We start from the raw sequence: 21,773 nt of genomic DNA, 5'->3' as shown, positions 1-21,773 counted from the left end.
AAAGGATGAATGCTATGCATTCATTTGAACTAGCGCAGAGCTCTGAGAACAGATATTGTATGCAAGTGTTCCCTCTTGTAGCAGGTGGATGTATTCTTCACTAGGTGAAGCCGCTGGGTGCCCTTCAAGGAAAGAGCAACTCTAGAAACTTCCTTTTTGAGAAACCACCTTCCTGTGTCATGTTGTGCTGTGAAGATCAGTACAGGCATGGGAACTGGTCCTCTCTTCCCCCTCCTACCCCTAAGTATAAAAGAGTAGCAGGGTGTCCTCTGTGAAGGAGCCCTTTCCTTTGGAATGTAATCCTCAGGGTTCAAAAGACCCTGAATCTGCTGACCTTTTGGACATGCTGCAAGACTGTTTAAAAAGGCTGTAGATGGAGCAAATGTTACCCATGTTGTTGTGTAGGGAAATGTGTGGTTTAATAAATATGATCATATGCAATCTGGTTACTCCTCTTAATATACTGATTTATTATATTTTAAAATTTTCAGAAGTGCCTAAAGTCTTGGCCATGAATGCCCCCGAAATGGGGGTTGGAGTGCGGGAGGGGGTGAGAGCTCCGGCTGGGGGTGCAGGCTCTGGGGTGGGGCCAGAAATGCGGCGTTCAGGCTGTGGGAGGGGGCTCCAGTCTGGGTCAGGGGGTTGGAGTGCGGGAGTGGGTGAGGGCTCCAGCTAGGGATGTGGGCTCTGGGGTGGGGCTGGGGATGAGTAGTTTGGGGTGCAGGAGGGTGTTCCAGGCTCAGACCAAGGGATTCGGAGGCCAGGAGGGGGATCAGGGCTGGGGCAGGGGGTTGGGGCACTGGGAAGGTCAGGGGTGCAGGCTCTGGGTGTCGCTTACTTCAAGCTGCTCCCGGAAGCAGCGCCATGGCCGTCCCGTCTGCAGGTGCCATCCCTGCAGGTCCCATTGGCCATAGTTCCCAGCCAATGGGAACTGCAGGTGGAGGAGGGGGCGGGCGCTTGGGGCGGGGCAGCATGTGGAGCTCCCTGGCTGCCCCTACATGAAAATCCCTGGCCCCACTCCCCAACTGGAGCGCCGGAGCAGGGCAAGCCCTCGACCCTGCTCCCCGGCGGGAGCTCAAGGGCCAGATTAAAAGGTCCGACGGGCCAGACCTTACCCACAGGCTGCAGTTTGCCCATCCCTGCTTATACACTTAAGTAAAAAAAAAAATGGCCACAGTAATCTGGCATGGAGAGGTGAAAAGGGTTTGGATAGACCCTGAGCATGGGCTGACATGGAAAAAGCTCACACTTTGAGGGAAGAGAATAGCTGTGATCTTACTGGAGGCATAGTTAAGATTCCATCCTTAACTCACTACAACAGACCCAGCCAAGCTTCATTTAAGCTATTCCAAAGGTACTAAAAGTGGGTGTATTACCTGTGTCATGCAGATGATAGAATGCACTAGGAGTCAGCCCCTCTTCGTGGGTGAAGGAATCACTAGCTAATTAAAACTCACTGCTTGATTATACTCAACTTTGGCTGTGCAAAGAAGTCCTTTGGTTAATATACATTTTGTTTAGAAACCCAAGTTTAAAGGAAAATCCCTTTTAACTCAAATTAAAAGTCTGCCTGTGAGAAAAGTCTGCCTTTTCTGTTTACTTTGACCAGGCTCTAGTCTCCTCTCCATTATATTTCATTGAATACCTCAAATTATTTCAGATTCAAGACTGAAGTAATGGTCCCACATCAAATTGCAGCTTTAGTTTGTCAGTGACAGGCATGGATGGCTGCTTTGAGGTAGTCATTAGAAAAGGATCAGAACTTCTTGTTCTGCATTGTGTGTTCAAACTCACTATAGATTACCTTTGCTACCTTGTAAACTGGAGGCAACAATTTGTCCAATAGGACCCTAAAAGAGCAAACTATCTTTGAAAAAATCAAGCAGGCGCTACTTCTGCTTATTCTAAATGTTTCTCCCTGCAAGCATGCTTCTGTCTTACATTGCTTAAGTCATAGCCAGTTTGCTTTTATCTGGGTCTAAAACTGGGACTATTTTAAGACTGTAGAGCTCAAACTTGGCTAGTAATTCCAATAGATACTGATGTGATCTGCACACTTCCAGATTTACAAATTAATTGTATTCCAGGACACTTGAACTTGATAGTCATGTCCTTGAGAGTGGGCATCTTCTAAACCTGAGATCAAATACAAAAAACGTAGTAATACCTCTTTCCTGGTCCAAATTCAGTTCACATTGGACTTCATCTTATTCCAGCCAGGTACTAACACAATGCAATCCAATTAAGTGGTGGTAGTATATGCAAGGTCAGATGCCTCATCCATGGGTGAATTAAAGATTATGATGGTCTTGTTATTGATTAAGCATTAAATAGCCCAAAGTTGATGTTGGTGTTGACCAATTTCCCTGTGCATCCAAAGCAATATCCTTTAAGAGATCACTGGGACAAATAAATGTTAGACATGCTATGCCTGAATTGTGGCTTAGTATTCTGTAGGCTTCAGTGCCTGTATTAAGTTTTTAATCATCTTGTTCTGCTGATTTTTTTAAGAAGTCTTTGATTTTTTTCTGATAGTTTTGTTAAATATGACAGTGTACTAATGAACCTCTTTGCATAATCTCCCTGTCCTAATCAGAGAAGCCTGTAACATTTGATTCTCTCATTTCTAGAATCAAATTATGTTTTTTTGTTGTCATATGGCTATCGCTTTTATGGACTAGTGGTTCCCTGCTCTAAAACTTGTTAAAACTAAAACATTTGTCAGTTGACTGGAAGGTATTGCTGTATACTGCAGCATGAGAGCTGGGTTTGATTTCTGGCATTCCAGGTCAGTAGAGAAGTGGTTCTCAACCTTTCTGGATTACTGTACCCCTTTCAAGAGTCTTTGTCTTTCGTACCTGCAAGTTTCACCTCACTTAAACTACTTGCTTACAAATCTGACATAGAAATACAAAAGTGTCACATACACTATTATTGAAATATTGTACACGTACCCCTGGTTGAGAACCACTCTAGTAGAGAATGAAAGTGCTGCACAAGCAACATGAATAGGTTTAAGGGAAGGGGTAGTGCCGTGTGTTACAGAACAGTAGGCTTTCTGGACACAAAAAATAAAAATGATACGACTCAAAGGATGTTTGATATGTGTGCTAGAATTATAGAAATATAAGACTGGAAGGGGCCTTGAGAGGTCAAGTACAGCCCCTTGCGCAAGGAGAAAATGGAGATCAGTTACTTTTTCCTTATTCATATTGGATATAGAATAGAATTAAATTAATTCTTACCATTATAGAATGAAGTGTAAGGTCTGCATTTTTAAAAGCAAATGAAGTTGGTTTCTTGGTGACCACTTCAACTAAGTCATCCTGCTTAGGCATGGTCATTAATGCTGGTATAAAACGTAGACCGCTTTGGAAGTGTGTGTTGGGGGGGGCGGATTCACATTTGGTAAGTTATAATGTTGAAATAGGAAAACAGGAACTGAAACTGTCTAGACCACAGCTCTGAATACAATCTGAATGAATTTGGGGTCAAACCTCCAGGAATACCAATTTGATGCCTTCAAGGCATAATGGAACAGAGAATTAAAAACAGGAGTCCTAAGAAATCAAGAAGGGTGTCTGACAAGCATCTGAAATACTTAGGAGAAAGCACGCTTTAGAAATGCAAGGCTAGCTTTGTCTTTCTGAGTATCTATGTTATGTATACAGCTACTTTTTAATCTGATTTTTCTATAATTCAGTAAATCTTGTTTTTAATTAAAACATTTAAGTCTTACATTGTTTTGTGATAAAGTCAGTCATGCATCCTTGAAGGGAAGCTAACCTTCTGATCTCTTGTGAGAAATAATTGAGGTAAAAATGACTCCTATGTTGAAGCACTCAGTTGAGGTGACCCCTAAGAAGTGTCATCCATATACTGTTTTGTCAGCATGGGTGCAAAGAAAACAGATATCAGTCAGTGGCAGGAACAGAGTACTGAAGTTATAAGGGGAGAGGTCCAGATCCCACTTCTCAAGTACAGCAGAACCCTGTTTACTGACTCTCCCTTAACAGGCTCTACACATTTACCAGATGAACCAGGACTCCAGGACCAGAAGTGGGCAATCTCTCCTGTGGCCACTAGATGGTGCTGCAGCATCACATTTTCCGTTTTTTCCAGAATTTGGATTATCTGATCTGGTCCCGGTTCCAATTTGACCAGATAAACGAGGTTCTATTGTACCTCTGCAGTAATGCTTTTAAGATGGGGGATGAACTGATAATATGTGTGTGCATACAAAAGCTGCCTTACTTAATCCATACTCTTCAGTTACACCTCTAGTGAACTATGGTCTTAAACAAAATAGATACTAAATATCTTGTCCTGTAAAAAAACAAAAACAAACAAACCAACAAAAATTAAACTGCTCTATGAATCAGTTTGCAAAATAGTGAATGAGATTGGTTTTTAAAGGGCAGTGGGGAAACTTCCATAATTATACCAATAAACTTATTTCTAGCCGGTGAAATGATCATATTAGCCATATGAACTGAGATGTTGATGATACTAGCAGAACTACTCATAAAAATATTAATTTTGGTCCTGCTCTGGCAAACTCTATGTTGATGGTTAGTGTGCGCTTGCATAGAGCCCTGTGACTTAACTGGGGCTCTGTATAGGTGCAAGGGTCCACCTGATTGGAGCAGCTTGCTTGATCTAGATATAAAAAAGAACAGACTTGTTCAGACTTCCAACATTTCAAATAGTATACTCAGGATTGTTAAGACTTGAATTTCATCTGTCTCACTGCCTGACCCTAGCAGTTAGGATAGTGCTACTTCTGGTCAGTAGTGTGTACATAGCAACTGCTGGACCAGCACGCATGTGTGAGAGAGTTATAAATTAAAGTTGGTATAAAACACCAGGTGATCGTATATTTCTTCTTTATCTACTACTTGATTCAGCTCCCCTGCTCCCTTCTCTGCGGTTGTAGATAGATTTTTTAGATTATTGTATGGATATGTGAAAAGATTTTACTTGAACAAGTACTTAACTCATCTATGAGATAAGGTTTATCAGAATTTAATTTAGCAGCTTCACCATTTGCATGGAAGTCATGCTGTACTTGTCTTTATTTATGGTGTGATCTTATTTCTAATATTCACAAATATGTCCAATTACATTTTTGTCATTTCCTTGTGCATTGCAGCCGCTGGAATTACTCTGGCACTCATTAGATGAATGGCTAGTTCTAATAGCTACAGAATTGATGAAAAACAAGAGAGACACTGCCAACATTACATCCATTTTACTAAAGCAGAAAGGGCCAAATCAGCAGGATGATACTCTTAAGCCTGCCTTTGATGCTGCAGGAACTGAGAGCAGAGAAAAGCTATCTACTGACACAGGGGATTCTAAAGCATATGATGTTCCAAGGAAGCAGGAAGCTTGTGCGGATTGCCAGGATGTTATCTCAGTGACAGCAAACAGGCTGAGTGCTGTCATTCAAGCGTTTTATATGTGCTGCTCCTGTCAGATGCCTCAAGGGTAAGGAGGATTCTGCTCATTATCTAAAATTTTATTTTTTAAAATTAGTCTGATTTCTTGTGAAAATATGAATGCTGACATATTAAACTAACGACAATGAAGGGATTGCTCTGTGCTTCTTTCATTTGTTCAAGTATTTTATTTTCCTAACGCTTCTAAACAATGTAGCTTACCTTCCTTTTCTTAGTGTTGCTGCTGTCTCATGAAAATTCTCAGTGCAGTTCTGCTCACATTGAGTATCTTGAGTAGTTTTTGCCTTTTTTGCCTTATTACATGTGATAGTTGTGGGAAAACGTGATCTCCTGGGGTTCAACTACTTCCACTTTATATTCCACATGTGAAGTCCTCCCTAGTTTCACATAATTATGTTCATAACTGCTACTATAATTGTGATGTCAGAAAAATCAGAACTGTCATTCATGCAAAAAATAAGCACCAGTGGCAGAACTCATCTGAATTGATGTTGCAGAGAATTGTAATGGTGTACAAAGCCTTTATCTCTAGGTCACGCCCATTAGGAATTCAGTCCCAGGTTAGCAGACACTAAAAAGCTGTTACCCTATGACATCTGTTCTAATGGCCCATGTGAAATAGATTGGTGGTCTCAGTCCAATACCTATAAAAGTAGCAAAGAGTCCTGTGGCACCTTATAGACTAACAGGCGTTATGGAGCATAAGCTTTTGTGGGTGAATACCCACTTCGTCGGATGCAGTCCAATACCCAGTTAGTAGACAAGTGTCTCCATTATAACTGAACTCTTCTTGTTAATCTATTGGACATAAAGGATTGAAATTGGCTTGATATGCTACTTGCCCTAGAAGCATAACACTGTTGGTATTAGTGGGATAGTGTAAGAGCTTGTATTGCTGCTCCCTCAGTTTTACTAAGGCTAGAATTTCATTGAATACTATTGTCCATGGAACACTTCTTTCACAAATTCAAATCTAAAAGAAAACGTTTCTGCTTTCATAACTATATTTAGCAGTAGGAGTAATAAAAAAAAACTTCTTGTCTAACTCTACAAGATTAGAATCCAGAGGATATTCCCAACAGAGCAAAATTAATTGAAGGCTGATCAGTTGTAGATGAAAGTTTTTTGACACAGGCAACATGTCCTCTTTTTTAAGTTGAGAAGGGAGTCAAACTTTTACAGTCTCCAACTCTTTCTAAATATTGAGTATACTTTGGAAAATAGATTAAAGAAAACTAGAAAAATAGGTTTAAAAATAGGGTTCCCCCTCTAAGTGAGGATTATAATGATTGCACAAAACTCTTAGCCACTCAATGGTTAGCACAATACTGGATGTAGATATAGGGTAGGCTTAAAACCATAAAAACTTTTAAAAGCATTTAATATATTTTAAAATCAGGTCTTGGCAGTTAAGAGGAAGTTCCAGAACTGTTCTCCTGCAAGAACTGATAAAACAGAAGCCTAAAGCAGTGTAAAAGATGCAGTTCCCTAAAATGTTTGAGGTCTTTCATGTCGTCACCTCTTGCTGGAGAAATACAGGTTTCTGAGTTCAGGTGTGGGCAGGTGAAAGGTCATGATCATGTTAATGTCTTCTGGCTTGGTCGATACTACAGACTTATGTCGATATAACTACATTGCTCACGGGTTTGGAAAATCCACATCCCTGAGCGATGCAGTTATGCTGACTTAACTCCCAGTGCAGACAGTGCTATGTCAACAGGAGGGCTTCTCCTGTCAGCATAGCTACCGCCTCTCAGGGAGGCGGAGTACCTACCAGGGATGTAGGTAGCATCTCCACTAAGTGCCACAGTGGTGCAGCTGCAGCTCTGTATGTGTAGACAAGCCTTTGGTATCTGTGTTTGTATTAAATGTTTTAGTTCACCTTCAGATGTTAATACCTTTTGAGATCTATCTTAAACAGTTAAAAGCTCCACTAAAAACACAGTAATGTTAACATGCTCTGTATATTTAAATATAAACTCCAGATGTTAGGTGCTCTTAACGTTATAGTAGAAAGGATGTATGCACTGGATGATACAATTTAGCATGTATTCCCACCTGCATAGTGAAAGAAGCAAAAATCCTGCAGAAAAAGCATGTGATCAGTTAGGCTGTAACATAAATCATACGCCCAGGAGAGCAGTTACCAGTCAGGCTGCATGGCCAGGCTTTGACTCTTCTTGCCTTCTTGATTGCTTTACATTGCATCCACAGTGGTGGTGGTTAATCTTATAGTATATCTAGTTAGTTATATACTTGAAAAATCCTTTACCTCAACATGATACAGGGATTGCATAGGATTTTTTTACTTAAAATTACGAGGTTTATTGTATAATCTTAAATTTTCCATTTGTTTTATTTTCATTGAACAAAAATTATTTACAACATTTTGTTTGTATTACAGGATGACATCACCTCGTTTTATAGAATTTGTCTGCAAACATGACAATGTTCTTAAGTGCTTTGTTAACCGGTAGGCCTTCAAAAGTTTATTTTTACTTGACTAAAATGTTAATTACAAATTCATATTTAATTGTGATTCAGAGCTGTTCTTTGCTGGGTACAATCCTGATCCAGCATGTATTCATACACATCTAACTAAACACATTAGTAGGCCCATTGCACTCTGTGGAAGTACTCCTGTGCATAAATGATGTATGTCCACAAGCGTTTGTAGGAATGAGGCTTGAATGAATATGTACGTAAGCAACTGTTCTGTATGTTTCGTATCCCAAAACTTGTCAAGAAAGAACTAGAACTATTGGTCTGTGAGTAGGTGCCATTTCCTACGCTGCTCCAAACACAGCCCACACGACCGGTCAAAATTACCCTCCATCTCCCAAGAGTTTGGTTTACTCACAAAAGGAATGTTGAATGAAACATACAGCCTAGTTTGTCTTCTCCTTATGCTTGGCTGCTCCCATAGTTCCTCTGAGGATTGCTTAGTCTACTCCCTTGTCCTCTCTCTAAAGAGCCTCTTGAGGTGAGGTGAGGTAATGCAAGCCTCCTGCGAAATGAGTCAGGAAAACACACATTATGCAATGACCGTGTTTCTTGAAAATATCCTGTAATCATTTTTGGTTTGTTAGACTTTTTAAAATACCTTTTTAGGTATGCTCAGTTCTGCCATGAGACTTTGGTTAGATCTGTGCACCTGCAACTAATAAGCTTCCAACCTAAAACTTTTTTTTTCAGAAACCCCAAAATAATTTTTGACCACTTTCATTTTCTCCTTGAGTGCCCTGAACTGATGTCAAGATTCATGCACATCATAAAAGCACAGGTAAATGTTAAGCACTGCTTATTTACATCTTCAATACAACACTCTTTTTTCATTTGCACAGCCATAAAGTACTGATTAACTCTAAAGAGTGAAGGTTAACTACCTCTAGTATTTGAGCTTAAACAAATAGATTGTGATAGTTGCCAGGGTGAACTTTTTAACTGCTATCTTTTCCACTTAAAATATAACTGAAGTACTTTGAGGACAATTGTGACCAACTGTTTCTGGCCTGTAGCTGCGCAATGATTAGTCTGAGTCTTCAATTTATAATTCTGCTGTGGCTGCTCACTTCAGTCAGATATGTTGCCAGGACACACTCTTGCTCTCTGTAGTATACCTCCTACCACCTGTCACGTGCCATCTGAGGTTAAAAAATTTGGGTATTATTGCAATTGCTTTCTTTCTTTTTTGTGTTCCTGTGAGTTAAGTAAAAGGGCAGGAAACAGAACCCAGTACAGTCAGTGTATTACTGCTGCACACAAGGCCACAGATGTTAGCATCGGCTGCAATGTGATCATTATCCAAGTCTGCATTAGGACTGCTGGTGGGTGGCTTGTGGGCAGCATTTTGTGTTTCTTTCAATCTTCAACAAATTGCACAAGAGAGCACCTTTACTCCTGGGGATAGTCTGGTGATTTCCTAATATTCTCTGTAGTCCTGCTCATTAGAAAGACCTATGATAAGAAACCATTTTTGTTGGTCCTTTAGACAAGTTTCTCTAAAGATTTGCTCAAATCCTAAGAAGGCATGTAGGCCAGCTCTCGGCCATGCTGCCTGAGTAGCAAAAATCTCTTTAAAGAAATTCTGTATTTTGAGAGTTATAAAGATCTGGAGAGGATTCCCCTCTCCTCCATAGTCCACAAAGGAAAAAAATTATTTTAAGAACTTAGAGTTTATGAACCCACGTCCATTACCATGTGACTAACGTTTCAGGGTAGGATGTGAGAGGTGTGTGCTAGCTATCAGTGCCCTAGATGATTCTCAGTTCTGTTCCATATTGTACCCAGCCAAGCCCCGTATTCTGGTATCCTATCCACTAAAGCAAGTAAAGGCACGTTCTGCTTCCCCCAAATGATGATCAGTGGGGAGAGAACACACCTTGTGTCAGGCCTTGTTCTAAGCAAAATCCCCTGACAGTCGCCACAATTGTTTGAATCTTATGAGTCAAACAAGATGGAACTACCTTTCTGGTGAGATCTGCTGAAAAATGTCATTTTGTATAGATTTCTAGGGAATCCTGGCTGTTTCCATTTCCATGGCTCTTATTTGCTATTGAATTAGAGGTCTCAAAAGTACTTTGAATTACTGTAAATCATACCTTTCATTGTTGCTGTCATTTTAATGACAGTGTTGACTTTTCTATCAAGAGAGTTATACTTGGTTTTTTGTTTGTATCTTAGAATAGCTTCTACTTTTAGTTTTAAGATAAACCTGCAATGGTGGACAAAACACCATATGAATAAGGATTTAAAATATTGAATTTTTGAGTCCGTAATTCTCATTATCGTCTCTGGAGTATCAGGGGACTCTACAATAAAACATTCTAAGAATCCAACAGTGGGGGTTTTGGGTGTTGTGAGGGGAGGTGGGTCTATGAGACTTTTTCCTTTATTAAATTGAGGAAACAGAGAATCAGTACCCTAAATGAGGAAAACCTCTTTCATCAAACAGCTTCTTAAAAACCAGAGCAGTTTCAGATTAAGGCCCTGTCTGTGCTACATAATTTAAATAAGTTTGTAACCACTTAGCAGCATGGTTGGCCATAAACATGATTTGTCTCCACAACTCTCTGTTCACTGTCATCTGCCACAGTTGATAACCTGTCAAGTATCAGGGGGTAGCTGTGTTAGTCTATATCCACAAAAACAACAAGGAGTCTGGTGGCACCTTAAAGACTAACAGATTTATTTGAGCATAAGCTTTTGTGGGTAAAAACCCCACTTCTTCAGTGCATCTCCTCCCCCCCCCCCCCCCCCCCCCCGGGTCCTGTGTGGAAAGGACTTCAAAGCTTGATGGTGTAACTGGTGAGGCCACTCCTCCTTGCCTGAACACGTAAACCGCAATGCTGCTTCTGGCATTTTCTCTAAGCGTTCTGTCTGCTGAGATGTTAAGTAGCTGCCCACATTTCCCAGAATGCACTGATGCAGATAGCATAGTAAGTGCTTATGCATAATTGTATTTTAACTATGGTGGTGAGATAGAAATGATGTACTGAAAGACAAACACATAACTGGGTCACATGGGTGTCATGAACTGGTTACAAAAACATGGCTGTACTTCTTGTATGGTCAGGGCCTAACTTCGGTCAAAACCAAATCAGACATACTGAATTTCTCTCAAAGCTGAAGAAAATAACTGACTTAAAAAACCCAACCAACCAAAAAAACCAAAAACCATTCTGAATTTGCTCACTTTTACCGAAGACCTCTTCCATCATCCTATTCGGTGAAGTCCTATTATTGTCTGATACTATTGATTATGGCCTCTTTAGCATAGGGGATCAATGAGGAATAAGAATGGAAGCATATGCTTGTGTTAATATGCTAATTAGACCATGTGGAGGATAGTTTCAAAGAAAACATTATTCGTGAGAATTCATTATTGAACTTGAAAGTGAGCTAATTGGTTGCAAATGTATTCAATTACAGATCTAATGTTCAAAGTGCCTGGACATAAGCACTTGAATTGTTAAGTGTCGTCTTTTCCAAATACAAAAATGAGCTATACAGAATGTTTGTATATTCTTTTCTCAGGATTAGTGCTTGATTTTGCTTTTAGTTCCTTTGTGAAATCTTGTTGAAATGTCTAATTACTCTTTAATGAAGTCCCTCACTGGAGCTTAATATTTAAAGTAAATTTAACAGAATGCTTTGATTACTAGCCTTGAGAATGATTGACTAATACATTGGGCATTTTTCACCTGTTTTGTTTTGTAGCCCTTTAAAGATCGTTGTGAGTGGTTCTATGAACATTTGCACTCTGGACAGCCAGATTCAGACATGGTGCACAGACCAGTCAATGAAAATGACATCCTTTTGGTTCACAGAGGTATTACACTACAAGGAGAAAGAGTGCATGTATAAAGTGCCTAATATTTTTGTGATTCTTTCAAGATATAAAATTAACTAGTGTTTCATATTTAGATTCTATTTTTAGGAGTAGCTGTGAAGTTGTGTTTAAAGCAAATTGTGCAAAGCTAAAGCAGGGGATTGCGGTGCGATTCCACGGCGAAGAAGGCATGGTGGGTAAAACCTTCATAAACAATTTTTATTTTTTTATATAATCATTTATACTAATTCTAACTAAAATTTTAATCTAAATGAAATTTTAACAATACTCTTATACTTTTGATTAAGAAATATATTTGGTTACTCATTTTGTTAAACTATTTGTAAAATTAAATTTCTTTGTGCTGTATTGTTATCCTTTTGACATGTAGGGTCAAGGTGTGGTACGTGAATGGTTTGATATCTTATCCAATGAGATAGTTAACCCAGATTATGCACTGTTCACCCAGTCAGCTGATGGTATGTTGGTATCTCTTGTTCTTCTAACTTTACATTTTGCTTCAGCAAATGTTCATAATCTAAGGAAAAGGTCAGATAAATTATTCATAATGCAAACCGTTATCAATTAAGGTATAAAGAACAGAAAAAGTCCTTTGCTATTAAAGAAATAGTGTGCACTGTCCATTAACTACAACTGAGAACTAAGCAACTTTTATAAGTTGAAGTGTTGCTGACTGACTTGCCAGTATTGCTCTTTCTTTGGCATGGGTGGAGAAATTCTATTTTAGGTCTTTTTGACTTTCCAGTTTAATCTTCCTGTCTTTTTCCGGGTAGTAAGAAGACATACCTCATGCATCAGCAGCAAAAGGGTGCAGTCTTTCCCCTTGCAGTTACTTGTATGCCTGGGCTGGTGCAGGCAGGATATGGGGAGTTTTTCATCATGTCTTGACATCAGCCCCACAACTGATTTCTGCAGTAAAAACAGCTGTTCATCTCCCCGGAATTGCTCTTCAGTGCCTAGTGTCTTGTCTCTTGGGTACCCAACAGATCGTCTAGCCGTAAAGCTTTCTTCAGCAGTAGGGATTGTCTCACTAACTCCTTCTACCAGTTTCTTAAGAAACTGCAAAGAGAACTCAGCCAGCAAATGTTGCATCCTGAAAGCTGGGAAAAAGGATTTAGGAAGGTGTGTGAGAGACTGAACTTTCTGTCACCATGCTTTAATAGATGAAGAGGAGCTGTTAGGCTTTAATCCTGCAAACACTTAAAGTATGTTCAGAACTTTAGCCATGTGAATAGCCATGGAACTGCTTATGTGAGTAAAATGATGCCTGTGCATAAGGATTGTCGGTATTGGGGCCTATATGTAGTAGCTCATTATTACCCTTATGATGAGGGCATAATTCAGAGTCATCCCTGATTGTCTATTAAAATTCCATTTTAACCCATTTCTTTCCTAAATCTCTTTAGTCCTGCTGAATGTAGTACAGAAATTACAATCTGAATTCGAATATGCTAAAAACAAACACACACAAAAACCAGAACAAATTTTTACTTCAGTGTTTCAGATAATCAAACGAGTTGATTACTTAGGTAGAAGAAAAATAGCTTTGAAATAGACCACAGGTAAGTACAGCTACACTTTAAGCCAGTTGTTTGTCTCTAATTATAGTCTATTGAACAATGCACGCTAATTCTAAAAATCTGGAGAACTTGCTTCAACTTTTTATTACGTAGAAAGATACCGAGAACTTGAAATTACATAATTAAATTTTAATTATACAGAGGAACATTTCCTCCTCCTTTTTCATAGTGTCAGACCTTGCCTATTGTAAGTTGTGCCCAAGTTTTGGCTATGCGTGTTTTATATTCACTCTAGATGGCCTTTATACTTTAACTCCAAACCAGCAAGAATGTAAATATTTCTGAAAAATATTCAAATTTTTGTAAATTCAGTAGATTGAGGTGAAGAAGGTACACACACTTTGGCCCTGGGAAATGTTGTTTTTGTTTGAAATGTTCAGAATGTGTGTGTGCAGTAAGAAATATCAAAGTTTCAGTTTTAATCAGTAATTAAAAGTTTTATCCTATTTTTTTGCTTTTTTGCTTTTGGTCACACCAAGAAAATAGATTGCTCAGAAAAGGGGGTAGTATGGGTTGTCCTACGAACAAATTGCAACTGTTGAATATATTTGAGAGATTCAAATTACAGTAAAATTATATAGGCTGCAGTTGTAAGATACAGACTAAAACTATCACTAAATATAATAGCACCCTTTTGTTTCATAGGAACAACCTTCCAGCCAAACAGCAACTCTTCTGTAAATCCTGATCACTTGAACTACTTTCGATTTGCTGGACAGATCTTGGGTTTAGCTCTGAATCACAGGCAGCTGGTCAACATTTACTTCACAAGGTCATTCTACAAGCATATTCTTGGTATGGTTCTATTAAAATCCTGTTTTAGACAAATTAATTTCAGTAAATGATATACATGATGTGGCTTGGTGGTACAGTTACTTATGTACTAGGCTTTCATCTTTGGTGACCTATGGTAAAAAATGGTGGATGTGAAAGTAAGTCTCTTTTTGCGTGCATCAGAGTTACAGCACAATATGTCATGACTGGCATTCTCTGAAGAAAGGCTTAGATTGGAATACTAAAGTTGTTGAAAAAGGAAGTATACTGGGTACTTCTGAATGGGGAATCTTAGTAGAGCAACTTTTGCACTATATCAACTGGAGCAAATAGCTAGTCCTTCACTCTTATTAACCAATATATGAAGCTCACTTGTGGATTTTTCTTAAGAAAAAATTACAGTGCCACTGCTATAACCCCTTTCAAGTGTAAATATATAAATTAGTGGCCACTGCCACTTTGTATTCGATTGTCTTTTTAAAAACATTCTTAGTTCAGAGACCAGAAGTACAGGCATTATAGCCAGCAGGTTTATTAGCTTTATCATGTAATAACACCCTGTTGATATTTAAATAGCATGTTCATTCTAAACCTTGTTTTCCAAGGTTTGTAATTTCTTAGATATGTTCTGGTCTGAAATTACTTATGTTCCTTAGCCTAGAAGTATGAGACCTTTCAGGAATTCTGACAAAAATCTCTTCATAGTGGGTCCGTGAACTCTAATTCAAACATTCGGGGTTTTAACTTAAAACTCTATCCCTCAGTGAAGGGTGCTTGGTTTGATAACTTATGAAAAAGATTGACTAAGAAGTTTTTCCAGTGAATGAAAATAGTTCCCCTCTTGCCGCCCCCCCCCCCCCCAACTTAGTTAAGACAACGTTGCAAATTTATCAAAGAAACTTGCCAGATCTAGGGAAAAAATCTACTACTCCACTCTTACCATAAACACCCACATACACACTCAGGTTCTCATCCCATTGCACCAAAGTAAATCTGTATTTTTACCACCACCAATACTAACCATTCCTTCCCCTGACAAATTTATTACTTCTCAGTAGTGGCTCGTTGCTGCTGCTGCAGTAGCCTTCTCACCCTCTTTTTCTTTTCAATGGAACTATTTTTGAGTCCTCATTTAGAATGTAAGTTTTGTGTCCTTTCTATAAACTATCCTCTCGGGATCTAACAACTCTTAATAGAAAGAAGATTATTCTTGCTCAAGTTTCCAAAGAATTTCATTCCAATTTCTATAGTACCCTTTTGGTTTCACCCACCTTAAATTCTATGGGATTTTTCCATAAGAGTCTCATGGCTGCCATAGCTGCCTCAGCATAACCATGTCCACCAAAACCTCAAGTCTTTCTCCCGTGGGAGAACGCTAGTGTCTCAAAGATTGCCCCAGATGCAACAGCACTGTTCCAGTCCCCAGAAAGGTGCTGGAGTTCTGCTCTTTCTTCTTTAGGAATGGGGAAACTAAGAACTGCTGGTGTCTTTGACTCCTCCCTGAGGAAAAAGCACGCATCTGTTCTTCAAGGACCTCTGTGCAGTACCCTTATGGGATATGTTGTCTCTGGCATTGAGCTGCAGAACAGCCATGAAAAGCAGTGTCCTTTGGGGAGTGCACGAGAAGTCTTGCATGAGGGTGACTTCATTTCCTACTAGGCTCATCTAATGTCTCAGTGTGTCTACAGCCTGGGCTAATTGATGGTGCAGAGACCCCAGCCTCAGCGCAGAGGTTGTCTTATGCAGGACCCAAGATGGGTTTTACTGCTCTGGCGTCAGTGCCAGCTTTTTACCATGGGCTTGAGACCAGAATCTCCTTGGTTGCATGCTGGGAATGAATCCTTCACCTAGCACCAAAGACCAAGTTGGCACCACCTTAAAAGTTTCTTTAGCGCCAGTGCTAACACAGGAAGTGCCCATCTTGCCACCCGCTCCTCATATGATGATTTGGCACTCCTTCTATTCATCTACGTCTCAGCTCTACAAGGGCATTCAGAGGTCCATTCAGGTAAAAGGAGGGAGAAGCAGCACCTCCTCATGAGACACAAAAAAGAAAAGAGGATTTGTTGTGTCTCTCCTATATTCTCTGACACACAAGTGCCTCAGAAATTCTCAAATGGCACCACTCTCATCTCTTTTCAGTGCTCCTTTGGAGTCGGACATCTCAGCACCAGTTAACTTGGACTTCTAACCAGTTCAGATCCCAATAATACTTTGGATCTTTCTGTGTCTGAATCTAATAGCCACCCTACAGCATGCTTTTCCACAGCTTGACTCTAAACTGAAACTTAATCCTCCAGTCCCAATCAACAGGTGCCTCTGAATATCTCTGACCCCTTTGGAGATGAACTTTACAGGGTCCCCAGAATTGATCTCAGGGCACTGGACCTCTGCTCTTGTCTTAGGTCCAGAAGTCATGGAAATCTACCATAGGCTTTCTTCAGCTGCTCATGTGGCCAAACATACAGGACTCTGAAGACCCGGCACTGACTGTGGCACTGGTTCCAATGCCCTATCTGGCACCAGGGTCCCACTTGGCATTGATGCCCTCATAGTACCTATCATTCATCCAGTGCCAAAATAACCTTCCTCATCAGCACTGATGCTGCCATTGAATCCAGTAGATGTGCAGGAGGACCTGCCTATATCTAAGGAATGGGATGAGACTCCTTCAGAGTAACCATCTGAGTCCCCTTCGGAGGAACATACAGATGGTACCTTTCCTGAAGACCAAATTGGTTCCTCATCTGTTTACGCTCCAAACAATCAGACTGTCTCAGGGGCTCCTGGGAAGAATGTCAGATACATGTCCGCTGCAAATGGGTCATGGCACCAGAGATATCCAATCCCGTTTGACATATTACAGGTACAGACTAGTGAGGAGTAGTCTCTGCCTCTTATTCTTTGATGGGTTGAGGATGACAGAACTATTTGACTATCTCCTTTTTCTTCCTTGTCTGCGACCAGGTGAGCAGACAGGATGTACACTCCAGCAAACAATGGACATCAAACAACTTTTTCCAGCCAATTCCCTAGTGGTGTCTGCAGCATTAGAGAAAGTTAGAGGCAACAAAGCCTCTCTTTCCACTCCTGACTGAGGGATGTAAGCTGGATGCTTTTGGCAGGAGAGCCTACATGTCTAGACCTCCCAAATGGCTGATGACTAAACCATCTTGTCCTTCTGCAGTTACACTCTGGGATGCCATGAGCCTCATCTTGGAATCTTGACTGGCGGAACAGAAGGAAGTGGCTAAGTCCTTGGTCACAAATAGTTGTATGCTCACAAGACACTCTTAAGACCAGCATATGGTGCCTCAGACTTGAGTACAAGGACAATGGCTTAGTTTCTCCTACAGCTTCTGGTGCACGATTACTTTGGATCAGTGGATAGTGGACAGCACTGATGATGGATGCTCCATCCAGTTCTGCACCAGGCCACTTCACCATTCTCTCCCATCTAATGAGAGAGTCCTATGGAAGAGGTGGATTCCCTCCTCAAGAAGGGAACCATAAAGGAGTTTCCAGAGGAATACTGAGGGAAAGGATGTTAACACCATGGTTTCCTGATTACCAAGAAGAGTGAACGTCTGAGGTCCATTCTGGATCTCACAAACCTCAACAGATACATAAGAACATCTCTTCCATTTCCCTGATTCCCAGGGTCACATAAGGAAGATCAGGTTGGACAGAGCAAACATCATAGTAATAGCTGCAACATGGTCTTGTCAGCACTTGTATCCAGATCTCCTGCTGCTGGCCATGGTGCTGCTTTTTCATTGGCCTCTGTCCCCAGACTTCTTGTCTCAACAGCAAGGAAGGATTCTTCATCCTAGCATAGAGACACTCCACTTGTTATCTAACCTCCCCTGGGACTAATGTGAACAGTTCCTGATCTCAATGACCTCAAGCCATTCTCTTACAGCTTTTACTTTGAAATGTTATAAATAAGAATGGCAACTGTTGTCTGGGTGGCTGACAAAGGACTTTGCTATATCTGAAGCTGAAGTTACTTCAATCTTTGAGTACCTTCTAAACTTAGTCTCAGGATTTAGTAGTCTTTGCCTCTCCCTGAAGGTCCATGTAGCAGCAATATCTGCTTATCAGAATGTTTTGTTAAGGACAAACCCTTCTTTCACTTCGCAGGTTCCTCAAGGGCATATTAAATGTTCCACCCCCTCGCCAATTAGAGAGTCCCTGTTAACACGGGATCTAAATCTTGTCCTAGTAAAGCTATTGGGACCCTCCTTATGAGCCTCTCGCTCAGGCTTCTCTCAAGCATATATCAATCAAAATGGCCTTCTTGATAGCAGAGGTAATTGGTAGGAAGATGAGCAAGTGAGCTTAGTGCTTGGATCACCACTCCACTCTATGCTGTGCTCATAAAGGACAAAATCATCCTGAGGCCGCATCCCAACTTCATGCCTAAGTTAGTCTCAGATTTCCATCTGTCTTAGTCTATTTCCTTTCTAACACCTCATTCCCACCGAGGGGAAGCAGATACACTAGATATAAGTGTGCTTTACCTGAAAAAAATTAAGCCCTTTCAATAATCAAATTGGTTATTTGTAGCATGTGGGAGAACCTATTACCAGACACTCTCCACAAGATTACATGTTGCTATGTTCCATATATTACCTTCGCTAGGAAAACAGTACCTTGTTCGAAGACTCACTCCACAACCACCACCTCAGTGTCAGTGGCCCATCTTAGGCTGGCTTCCCCTGGTGGAGACTTGCAGAGAAGCCATTTGAGAATTCAGTGTACACTTTCACCAGATGCTTCTCCTTAGACTTAGCATCATGCTCCAGTGCCTGGTTTCGTGTAGCAGTTAAATGGTCCATATTTAGCTAAGAACTTCTCACCCACTATCTATCTGATTGAGCCATGCTTGCTAAACTCCCATAGGTGAGAAGCATATAGGCTGGTAACTACTGTGGTTACAGAGTTAGCTCTCTGTATTCATGGTACTGGCCCCCCTTCCTCTTTGCTGTGGAGTAACATCAGGACACTGTAGTTTGGAAGAAGGAACTGGGGTAATTCCTTATGTAGAGTAAGGTGGTGATGTCACTCATACACAAGAACTCTTGTGCATCTGCCAGTGGATGTGGTTTTGCAAAGTAGCTTGACACCAGGGGTGACACATTGCAGTGAACTGCACAGAGGTAGCTCTTCAATAGTTACTGGTAAGTAATCTCGTTCACATTACTGTGCCGGCAGAGAAGAAAGCTGGAACTAAAAATTAAAGAAATTTCTTTGGCTCTGGCTATGACTGTGTGATAGGCAAGGAGTGACCAGGGCTGAGATTGGAGGAGTTGTTGATCTTCCCTCTTTCTCCAAGGATTCACGGGGGGTGGGAAGATGGGGAAGGATCAGGTTAGCAGTGGTGCTTGCAAAATGTAAGCTGTAATTTAGATGTGTATTTGGGAAGGGGGATAAAAATAGGAAGTTCTAAAACTTCTTTCTGTACTCAGCTGAGCCTCTAACAACTTTTGCTTTTCAGTCTCTTTACATTATAAAAGCAAATCTGGAAGTTGGTTTAGAGTTTCACAACTTAGTTTTTGTACTAAAAATGATTTGTAGCTGGACCACAGTTGTTGCTGAAAGAGCAGCAAGTCTCATAGGAAATTGTAGAAAAAAGAAATCTAAAGAGCCAAGGAAATTAATTTATTCTGAGTATATAAAAGACCTCCATAACTACTTCCTTCGTATTTTTCTTCCGACTACAAACTGCTTTTTAGTGAAAAGAGACATTTTTTAAATATACTAAAGCAACTGGTTTTGTAAAACTTACTGGTTGTAAACACCTGTTGGACTGGTGTATTTTCATGAGGCTGAAGGTGTATGGTTGAAAGCCTTGGGCTTCACAGTGAGGCTTGAGTCAGTGTCCCAGGAATGTACACTTGTTGTAGTTTGAGTAAATGGTGTGTGACTTTTTGGTTCACCAGGAGAGTCTATATCAAAGGACATGTTTTACTTTCTGTAAAATACAGAAGATATGGCAAGTTTAAATTCTGCAGTGTATTGTGACTATAAATGTTTTTTTATCCTTGCATTATTCCAGTCTCTCTCTAGAGGGCAATCTTCTACCATAGAACAAGCAGGCTAAGGCAAACTGAATATGTGGATTTTGATTTTATTTTCTCAGGTATTCCTGTAAATTATCAGGATGTGGCATCTATTGATCCAGAGTATGCAAAGAACTTGCAGTGGATTTTAGATAATGATATCGGTGATCTTGGGCTGGAACTGACCTTCTCTGTCGAGACTGATGTGTTTGGAGCAATGGAAGAAGTGCCTTTGAAACCAGGGGGTGCAAGTATTCTTGTTACACAAGACAACAAAGTGAGTGTTCAGGTTTATCCAGAAGTTACTGATAAGAACAATTGAACTGACTTATGAGTGAGTAGAAGCATAAATTATGTACTTAAAGTAATCATACCCACAATATTAAAAAGTAGCTGGCAAAATGGTCCGCGTTCGTATATGTCAGTAAATTGGGCCACTCTTCTGAAGAAAGTTCTTTAAACAGCTCTCCGAAATTGTCTGTCTCTTTTGTTGGAGTTTTTATGAAGAAAAACAAGGTAGAACTCAAATGAAGGACTTCTTAGAAGTGACATCATACCTGTATTGCACATGGTCAAGCTGTTGGCGGGGGGGAGGAAGGGGAATATTAACAAGGAACACCTGTGGTGCCTTTCAAAAATACAGCTGTAGGTAATGTTGCTTAAGTGTTGCAAAATTCACTGTTAAACATGGCCTGTTCACTGAGCAGTGGCGTATTTAAGGTATGTTGGGACAGAGAAGTGCAGAGCACCCAAAACTCCATTTGAAGTCGGTAGGAATTGTGCTGCTCAGCTACCCAGACAGTTTGGCCTTATGTTATCATTGAACAAAACATGGTGTGAATTCATTCACTTAATGGAAAGGAATAGGATTTTGAAATAAACTTATTAGGCCTTTCATCTTTCAACAATTCCAGGCATATTTTATGAGCCAAAAACAGAGTTTAACCATAGAACATTTTGATCTATGTAAAGCGGAAGCTGACAAACAGAATTATAACTGGGTTGAAATCTGTGTGCTAGCGCAGGTGGGCCTAATACTTAAATACAGTACTAAAGCAAAGTCTGTTTCTGTTCTATGTGTTAAATATTTTGTAAGCAACTTGCTGCTGGTTGTGCTACATAAAAACTAAACCTAAATTAAATATGTACAGTATACCCTGTGGCTATAAACCCTTGAAAATGTAATGGAATAGTGAAATCTAAAGAGAATTTTTTTGGAAAAGATATCAAGTAATATAGACTTCTAAAATTTAGTACTAAGATTTGTTTCCTGCACTGCCTACATGAAGAAAGTCATTAGTCTGGTGTGTAATTATCATAACACGGGTTAAAATAGTAGCCTTTGCCCAGCTCTTCTTAAAAAAAAATTAGTTCTAAATTATGATGTAACTTTCCTTTTTATTGAATTTTGTCCTTTATTCAATAGCTAAAGACAGCATGAAGAATACACTTCATGTTCAGTATTTGGTAATATGCCTTCATGTTACTGACACTTCAGAAATTTACCATTTGTGTTTTCTTCATTAATCTTTCCATATGT

At 40.0% G+C, this 21,773-nt stretch overlaps 1 protein-coding gene across 6 annotated transcripts in view; it reads left to right on the top strand.

The window, feature by feature from the left end:
• The window catches only part of HACE1 (HECT domain and ankyrin repeat containing E3 ubiquitin protein ligase 1), an 86,550-nt gene that overhangs the window by 38,637 nt on the left and 26,140 nt on the right, over positions 1–21,773 (top strand). For all 6 annotated transcript variants that reach the window (XM_074948163.1, XM_074948166.1, XM_074948164.1 and 3 more), the window contains 8 exons: positions 5,153–5,490; positions 7,867–7,935; positions 8,658–8,745; positions 11,682–11,793; positions 11,889–11,986; positions 12,185–12,272; positions 14,040–14,189; positions 20,314–20,510. In XM_074948163.1, the coding sequence (XP_074804264.1) occupies positions 5,153–5,490; positions 7,867–7,935; positions 8,658–8,745; positions 11,682–11,793; positions 11,889–11,986; positions 12,185–12,272; positions 14,040–14,189; positions 20,314–20,510 (1,140 nt within the window). The remainder of the gene's footprint in view (positions 1–5,152; positions 5,491–7,866; positions 7,936–8,657; positions 8,746–11,681; positions 11,794–11,888; positions 11,987–12,184; positions 12,273–14,039; positions 14,190–20,313; positions 20,511–21,773) is intronic.

Source organism: Natator depressus, chromosome 3 (genome assembly GCF_965152275.1).
Source record: "Natator depressus isolate rNatDep1 chromosome 3, rNatDep2.hap1, whole genome shotgun sequence".
NCBI classification, from domain to species: Eukaryota; Metazoa; Chordata; order Testudines; family Cheloniidae; genus Natator; species Natator depressus.
This window is presented reverse-complemented; position numbering and strand designations above follow the sequence as displayed.